The sequence below is a fragment of the Bubalus bubalis genome, chromosome 4 (genome assembly GCF_019923935.1).
Source record: "Bubalus bubalis isolate 160015118507 breed Murrah chromosome 4, NDDB_SH_1, whole genome shotgun sequence".
Classification (NCBI taxonomy): domain Eukaryota; kingdom Metazoa; phylum Chordata; class Mammalia; order Artiodactyla; family Bovidae; genus Bubalus; species Bubalus bubalis.
This window is the reverse complement of record NC_059160.1, coordinates 128,209,198-128,218,342: the sequence shown is the minus strand read 5'-3', so window position 1 is coordinate 128,218,342 and position 9,145 is coordinate 128,209,198. Positions and strand designations below refer to the sequence as shown.

The 9,145-nt window shown below is 48.5% G+C and overlaps 1 protein-coding gene across 2 annotated transcripts in view; it reads left to right on the top strand.

Annotated features, from left to right (window-relative positions):
- Positions 1 to 607: 607 nt before the first annotated feature.
- Positions 608 to 9,145, top strand: part of NID1 (nidogen 1) — a 100,644-nt gene continuing 92,106 nt past the window's right edge. For both annotated transcript variants that reach the window (XM_006075499.4, XM_006075498.4), the window contains exon 1: positions 608 to 977. In XM_006075499.4, coding sequence (XP_006075561.2) covers positions 753 to 977 — 225 coding nt within the window. In that variant the 5' untranslated portion in view covers positions 608 to 752. The remainder of the gene's footprint in view (positions 978 to 9,145) is intronic.

Genomic DNA, 9,145 nt, shown 5'->3' with positions numbered 1-9,145 from the left:
GAGACGCTATCCTTGACCAATTATTCCAGTCCTGATGTCCTTTATCACTTGGGGGCCTTAGCCTGCCTGAATGATGTTCTACACTCATGACTTTGACTCTGGAGGTTGGACCGGATTTTTGGCCCAACTTTCCATTACGAAGCACAGGATCCCACACTCACTGTTAAGTTGAAAGAATGGATGTTTGAGTCAATAGCCGTGGTCCTGGCCGGATCCCTTCTTGTTAATCCTCAGCATCTAGTACCCGCTCTTCCTACCAGTCTGACCATGTGAGTCCGACCTCCGGACGCCACCAAACAGCTTTGGGGTGGACTGTGTCCGAACGCGGGGCAGTTCCACGTCGCCGGATCTCTACGACTTAGCCTTGGGCCAAGGACAATGGTGCAAAGCCCGGCACTCTATTCCTACCTCCCGGAGGGGCCGTTCGGTGGGAACTGGGTTGGTTTGGGGAATCGCGGCCTCTGGCGCCCATTACCCGGCGGGGAACGAGGGCGACCGGACCCGAACGGCTGGGGGATTCGGTGTCGCCCCTCGCCCTCCCCCTCGCGGCCATTGGGCAGCCTCCGCGGACGGGGCGGGGCGGGGCAGGGCCCTCCCCATCTCCCCTCGGTTCCCCTCCCCTATTTCCCGGTGTGGGAACCTCGCGAGGCGGGAGGCGCCGAGGGGCTGCAGAGGGGCGTCCGGTTACATCTCCGCCTTCCTCACCCTCCGGCCTCAGAGCTCCTCGGTTTGTGGGACGGCGCTCCGGGAACATGTTGGCCACGGTCCGCCGGAGCGGAGCTGCGTGGACGCGGGCGCTGCTGCTGCAGCTGCTGTTAGCGGGGCCTGGGGGCTGCTTGAGCCGCCAGGAGCTCTTTCCTTTCGGCCCCGAACATGGGGACCTGGAGCTGGAGGCCGGGGACGACCTCGTCTCTCCAGCCCTGGAGCTGAGCACTGCGCTCCACTTCTTCGACAGATCCGATATCGACTCGGTCTACGTGAGTGCGACCCCGGGCGGGAAGTGGGGACACTTGGGCGAGAGGCCGCGAGGGGCTGAGGCGGCGTCTGAAGGAAGGCCCGGGCGGGCCGGGGGCGCCCGCGGAGCCGGACGGACCGGAGCGTCGTGGGCGGGCACCCGCACCCGGTGGCCGCCGGGGCGCGGGGTGCGGCGCTCCGTCTCCAAACCCAAGTGGGCTCCCGCCTCCGCCCGGCCAGCCGACGCCTCCCCGCCGCCTGGTCACGGTCGCTCGAGGAGGGTCACTGGGTTCTGGGGAGTTCGCCCCGTCTGCGCCGCCCCGCGCGCGCACTGCCAGGCTCCGGGACTCTGTGACCCGGGACCCCGGGACCCGGGCGGAGTTTCCTCTCCCGCGGCAGTGGGCCGGGAAGTCTGTCCGCGTCTAGCCATTGTCCCCTGCTTTTGGGGGACAGGACCCGGTCCGCTTGGGACCAGGCGCCGGACGAAGGCCAGAGCTGGGTAGCAGCCGTCTCGCGGGCCCCGGGATTACTGTAGGTGCCGGGGCAGAAAAAGACAGACCGCCAAGCACAGCTCTCGGCCCCGGGAATGCAGTCGACAGCCCCTGCATTTGTGTGTGCGGACTCCGGATACATCTTGGCAATGATTCTGCTCTGTGTCCAGAGTTCAGGGCTGGGAAAGCAGAGCGCCCCGGTGATCCAATTTCCTGTAGCCGACCATTGTCACCATGGGGGGTGGGGAGCCAGATGGGGAGAGGGACAGGGAGGGACCTTTCGCTCTCTGGAGCGTTCTCCGGACTGGCTGGGCGCGGGGACGCTGTCAACTTGGTAAAGTCCTTTCGTGCCGCCTCCTGTCGCTGCCGCGCACCATGTGGATTTCATATAAAGCTGTGTGCATTCCAGAAGAGGGGCGGGGGAACAGCTCCAACAGCGGCTGGAGCCTGTCCTGCCCCTGAAATGGCTCTGCTGGTCTGATCCCGGCAGACTGCGCCTGGGACAACACCCACGTGGAGCTTGTCGGCTATGCAGAAAAAGAATGAGTCCTTGAAGTCTCCACCCACAGAGGGTGTCCCCTTGCTATCCCCACCGCCCTGACCTCCTTGGGCAGTCTCCTGTAGCCTAGAAAACTCCCTCTTAGGTTTTTAAATGTGCAAGATAAAATCCAAAGGATTGTCAAGGAAATCAATTCTGTTGAAATACGTGTTAAAATATTAAAAAAAAATTGTTTGAAGTAATATATGTCATTTAAAAAAAAAGAATTATATTAAATAACAAGGTGAAGCAGTGGCTCCATTGTATGGTCAGCTAATGACTGAACTTTCAAGGTCATGGGACTGTAAACAGTATTCAGAGACACCTACTATGCACCTACACCTACTATAAGGACTATATAGTGATAGGAGCATATCTGTGACTTCTATTAGTGGCATAGTCATTAAGTGCTAATACAATTGTTACCTACACTTACAATGGAAGGAAATGCTAAATTTGGGTTATGGGCTACTGAAAATTAAGATGAAGTTTATTTTTCTAAGTTAACAGACCCATGAGTTCTGTGGGGGGTAGGTGGTCATTGGAGCCTAAGCTCAGAACCTCTATGTTAAATTAGGGCTCTTCTCCTCTCCTTTACTTGTGGCATCAGACTAAACACATTACATTCTGCAGACCTAGAAAATCTATTGTTGAAAAGTGATTCCTGTCAATCCACACCTTCTGAGCCTATTTGTTTGTTTATAAAAATGTTTATATATTTGGCTGCACCGGGTCTTGATTGTGGCATGCAGAGTCTTTAGTTGCAGCCTGAGGTATCTTTTGTTTTTCTTTTTAAGTTGGGGCTTTGGAACCCTTAGTTGTGGCATATGGAATCTAGTTCTCTGACCAGGGATCGAACCCTAGCTCTCTGCATTGGGAGCATGGAGTATTAGCCCCTGGACCACCAGGGAAGTCCCCTGAGCCTATTTGGGGTTTTAATCTACATATCAAGGAGAAAGACTCCCAGAGCTCTCTGCACATCTTAACTTCTGTGCTACAGGTTCAATTCCCAGGAACGACCCTGAGATAGAGATTGTAAGTGAAAGCGTTAGTCACTTAGTCATGTTGGACTCTTTGCAACTCCGTGGACTGTAGCTGGCCAGGCTCCTCTGTCCAATGGACTCTCCAGGAAGAATATTGGAGTGGGTTGCCAGTCCCTTCTCCAGGGGATTTTCCCGACCCCGTCCGTGATCAAACCCAGGTCTCCCAAATTGCATGCAGATTCTTTACTGTCTGAGCCACCAGGGAAGCCCTGAGATAGAGATTAGCAGGTAGGTTATTTCATTAGGGGGAGCTCCTCAGATCCACCCCTGTGGAAGGGAGGGCAGTGAAGTAGCTGAGCTGCAATGCAGGTCAGCAAGATGCCTGCCACCCCTCTGGGAGCTCTCAAGGTGGGATAAGACTTTCAGAACTCTCAAGTCTCCTGAGAAGGTGATCAGTGATTAGATTAGGGCTGCCCTGGAAGGAAATGGCAACCCACTCCAGTGTTCTTGCCTGGAGAATCCCGGGGATGGCGGAGCCTGGTGGGCTGCCGTCTGTGGGATCGCACAGAGTTGGACACGACTGAAGCAGTCGTGGACTTAGCAGCAGCAGCAGCCCTGGAAGGAGTTATGACCCTTGGGTGAGGCAGTTTTTTCCATGGAAACAAGAGGCAGTATCAAAGAGGAGGGCTGTGGGCTGCATTCCTGGGAGCTGAAGGGGGATCTGGTGCCATGTCACAGCGTCCACCACTATCTGTTGTGTAGATGCTCTTTTAGCTGGTGGAAACCCTTACAGGGCTCTGAATGAAAAAGTGAATTGACAGGGAGTGTGAGTATGAACTAGATGGTCTGTACTGTTCTGGCACTAGATTAGGAAAAAGAAAGGAAAGCCATCGAAATGGAAAACAGTTACTGGGTGAGTATATTTACATGTGTCAGGGTCTAGCTAGTCTTACGTTATTTAATCCTCACAGCAACTTGCCCCTCTTTTTTCAGATGAAGAAATAATAATTAGTAATTACTCAAGGCCATCAGATCAGATCAGATCAGTCGCTCAGTCATGTCCGACTCTTTGCGACCCCATGAATCGCAGCACGCCAGGCCTCCCTGTCCATCACCAACTCCCGGAGTTCACTGAGACTCACGTCCATTGAGTCAGTGATGCCATCCAGCCATCTCATCCTCTGACATCCCCTTCTCCTCTTGCCCCCAATCCCTCCCAGCATCAGAGTCTTTTCCAATGAATCAACTCTTCGCATGAGGTGGCCAAAGTACTGGAGTTTCAGCTTTAGCATCATTCCTTCCAAAGAAATCCCAGGGCTGATCTCCTTCAGAATGGACTGGTTGGATCTCCTTGCAGTCCAAGGGACTCTCAAGAGTCTTCTCCAACACCACAGTTCAAAAGCATCAATTCTTCGGCGCTCAGCCTTCTTCACAGTCCAACTCTCACATCCATACATGACCACAGGAAAAACCATAGCCTTGACTAGACGGACCTTTGTTGGCAAAGTAATGTCTCTGCTTTTGAATATGCTATCTAGGTTGGTCATAACTTTCCTTCCGAGGAGTAAGTGTCTTTTAATTTCATGGCAGCAGTCACCATCTGCAGTGATTTTGGAGCCCAGAAAAATAAAGTCTGACACTGTTTCCACTGTTTCCCCATCTATTTCCCATGAAGTGATGGGACTGGATGTCATGATCTTCGTTTTCTGAATGTTGAGCTTTAAGCCAACTTTTTCACTCTCCACTCTCATTTTCATCAAGAGGCTTTTTAGTTCCTCTTCACTTTCTGCCATAAGGGTGGTGTCATCTGCATAGCATCAATTAAAAATGCCCAAGCTAGGATATCAGCCCAAGTCTGTGTCTGACTCATAATGCTTTCAACATAAACCCTGAAACATGTGATGGACCAAAGGGATTGCTGTGAATTAGAGTCATGAGGGAAGATTTTACAGAGGAGATTACATTTAAGATTTGAAAGACGAGTCCAGTTTCAGTAGACGGAGGCAGAAATGGAGAGGCCAGAAATAGAAGATTCTGCTAGGGCAAGTGCATGACGGTGGAACAAGCTTGGCAGGTGCTGGGAAAGTGAGGAATATGACCCCACTGGAGCAGAGTGTTTTTGTTGGAATAGGAGGATTCTTCCTGGGATAGACAGATGGAAGTCAGAAAATAAACGTATCAGCTAGCTCTTGCTGTGTAACGAACAACCACAAAACCTCAGTGGCATGTAACAATAAGCATCTGTTGCTCATGTGTCTGGAATTAGTAGATGGTGGGTTCATATAGGGTGGCTTCAGCAGGAGCAACCGGGATGATCTGGTTCTACTCTAGGCAGGGAGGTGGGAAGTGTCTATCACTCAGCATAGCTGTTTTGCCTAATATGGTAGCCATTTAGCTATGTACAGCTATTTTAAATTAAATTGATTAAAATGAAATAATATTAAAATTTCAGCTTTTGAATCACAATAGCTGACATTGCTGCTGTTGAATGTATGCATTACCACTAAAAATTCTATTAGATGGTGATGTTTCAGAGGGCCAGCATGTTCTTTTTTCATGGGGATGTCAAAAATGTAAGAGAGTAAGAGGAAATGCATAGTGCTTTTTCAAGTCTTCTCTTTTGGGTCACGTTTCCTAACATCTCACAGACTAAAGCAAGTCTCATGACTGAGCCATGGTGGGGCGAGGGGCCATCTCGGTTGCCCAACTTGCTCTTGTGGGCCGTTGCATGATAAGATCTATTTCTCCCAGTGGAATAACCTCTTATTTTTGAAGTGGCAGTCCCAGTGATGAAGCCAGTCATTCTTTGGACCCTATCCTGGATAATGAATGGGGAGTGGGCCAGTCTGTAAATCTGCTTAGCCAGCTCATTGAGCCTACGAGCATTTTCCATGAGCTCTGCTGCTGTGGCCAATGCTGTGAACTCCCCCAGGCAAGAGTTCTTCAAAAACACAATGCAGTTGTGCAGAACAATCAAGACATTTGCTTCTTTTGTTTGGAATCTTATTACCTCGATTTACTAAGGCTGGTTATCTCATGCTGATTGAAAGCTCTAATTGCCTGTAGGCCAACAGAAGAAATTCTAGAACGTGATTCAGTTGCATATGATATTCTTTATGTCTTGATTCATACACATGGTGAAATGAATTCGTTATTATTTAATACGTTCAGTTGGTGTGGGAAATAAAATTCTTCCTGTGATGGAAAAACAATAAAAGGATATCCTTGGAAGAAAAAAGATTGTATCCTGACTCTCCTGACTCATCTCCTCATCTTCCTTGTGTACGACTGTCTATGTCTCTCTCACACATACACCACATCTTCCACAAATTGATTTTCATTATACCACTTACACATAGGAATCTTTCCTTAGGTAGGGTAAATTTAACTCTCCTTTTAAGACCTTCTAATATTCTTCCAACTTTTACCCTAGCTTCTGTGCCAATATAGGCTGCTCATTTTCTTCAAAACTTGCTTCATTCCTACCAAGGGATTACCAAGAGATTCTTGTGTGTTGTATGGGACTGTGCTAGGCTCTGGGGCTCTAAACCATGTGAAATGCAGCTTCTGAATATGACCAGATCCGTGCCCTCAAGCAAGTCCCGGTGTCAGGAGGGAGCCACAGAGGACCAGGTGGTCCCAGTGCCCTGCACTGTGAATCGTGATGAAGGAACAACACTCAACACTTGAGGAGCTCAGAGTCTCCAGATGAGCTCCACTCAACCGGGTTCAGTCCCTGACCCCTAGTAGGTTTTGAGCTAAGTCCTTGAAACATTGTACTGTGATCATTGCTGATCTCATCCTCTATTCTGTCTGTCCACAAACAGATGACAAAGCCCCTAAAGTTGTAGAGTGCATTTCCTTTGTTCAGTTTTTCCTTTCTTTGGGGATTGTAACCAAACTCTGTGGCTTCATCTGCCTGCTCCATGGCAGCGTCTCTGGGTTGTGTTTAAAGCACTATCCTGAGGCAATGTGCTCTAAAACTGGGCTTGCTTCTCCACTGAGAGCAGAGATCGCATCTTTTTTTTTTTTTTTTTTTTTTTTTAATCCAAACCTTTCTTCTATACTTCACTCTTGGTATTAGATTTTTTAATATTTATTTTTATTTATTAATTGGGCTGAGCCAGATCTTAGTTTCTGCATGCAGGATCTTTAGTTGTGGCATGCACGTCCTTAGTTGCGGCATGTGGGATCTAGTTCCCTGACCAAGGGTCAAACTTGGGCCCCCTGCATTGGGAGTGAGGAGTCTTAGCCACTGGACCACCAAGGAAGTCTGTGGTATTCAATTTTTTTGATGTAACTTTTGAGAAACATGTTTCACGCACAACAAACCAATGCTACTCTTTCAAAGACATCAACAAAAAGATGTCCCTCGTACACGTAATATACAGAACCACAAAATAAGTCAAATAAGCCCTGCAATTTCTTAATGTATTAGGAAGTATAGCAAAGCAAAATAAAGCATTACAGACAAATAGTGTTTAGACATTCTGGCATATATAGTGTTCTTAGTGTAATTGGAATGAAACTTCTCTGTATATACACACTGAATATTTTAGAAGCAAGTAAAGTAAACAGAAGCACCAGTTCTGTAAATTACTCTTGATCATGCAGGCAAGCAAGTCTCTTACATAGTTCATGGTGTTTCATCAAGGCAACACTTGTGCCCACAGAACCTACTGACTCCGTGGCAGTTGGATTTGAGATCATGACCAGCTTCATCTGGCATTTCCTTTTTTTCTATTACTTATTAAAAAAAAATTTTTATTCAGGTCTAGTTGTTTTACAACGTGGTTTTAGTTTCTGCTGTACAGCAAAGTGAATTAGCTGTATGTATACATATCTCTTTTTTGGATTCCCTTGCATTTAGGTCACCACAGAGCACTGAGTAGATTTCCCTGTGCCATACAGTAGGTTCTCATTGCTGCTCCTGCTGCTAAGTCACTTCAGTCGTGTCCTACTCTGTGCGACCCCCATAGACAGCAGCCCACCGGGCTCCCCCATCCCTGGGATTCTCCAGGCAAGAACACTGGAGTGGGTTGCCATTGCCTTCTCCAGTGCATGAAAGTGAAAAGGGAAAGTGAAGTCGCTCAATCGTCTCCGACTCTTCGCGACGCCATGGACTGCAGCCCACCAGGCTCCTCCATCCATGGGATTTTCCAGGCAAGAATACTGGAGTGGGGTGCCATCGCCTTCTCCGAGGTACTCATTAGTTATCTATTTATCAATAGTGTCATCTGCCATTCCCTGAAGCAACATACCCCCTTGGTTTTGTGGTGTTGTTAGGGTGTGGGACTACTCATTGCGTCTTCCTTTTGTTGTGTTTGAACCTTCAGCATTTCCAGTTGGTGTTCTCATGTACCTGTCACCGCAAAATCTTTTCAAGGTTCATATTCCTTAGTGTAGCATCTACAGACCCAACCAGCAGCTGTGACCTTTGTCACTTTGCTGGTAGTTTGAACTTCCTGCTGCCACAGCAGGAAGCCCAGTGTTCCTGCTCAATAAATTAATTGCTTGCTTGTATACCTACGACTGATTCATGTTGAGGTATGGCAGAAACCAACATAGTACTGCAAAGCAATTATCCTTCGATTAAAAATAAATAACAACAAAAAAGAAATTAATTGTTTGGCTCTTCTGGTGGATTGCATTTTCAACATGTGTTCTTGTAACTTCTGGGTTGCTCTTCTGAATTGGTTTTTTAATTTTGGCCTTTCCAACCTTTTATAATTTCTCATATGTCTTGGCACTCCGATTAAGTTCTTTTTTAGCAGACTGCAAGCTGAATAGATGTTTCTCCATATTCAACATGTTCCCATAATTTTTGGGGGGAGGCTAGAGTCTGGGTTGGATGGGAGGTTGCATGCAACTCTGTCCTAGTTGTGAGTGGCTTGCAGGCCAGCCTGGCTCCGTGAGGTTGTTGTATGCCTCTTGTCATCACTCATGGACCTGCCCCACTTACTGGCACAAAGGAAGTTTATGGTTAAGTCCAAGACCACCACCCATGGTTATGCAAGTGGTTTGCAGCACAGGGCTCTGGCTGAGAGGACAGACTGGCTAAAGTCCAGCCCACAGGCCACTCACCAAGCCCTGAACCTCAGCATGGGCCTTTCCATTCAGAGAAAAGGGTGCCTGCTTCTATTTTGCCTAAAGGCCTCCTATGGTCTAACAGTGGCCCT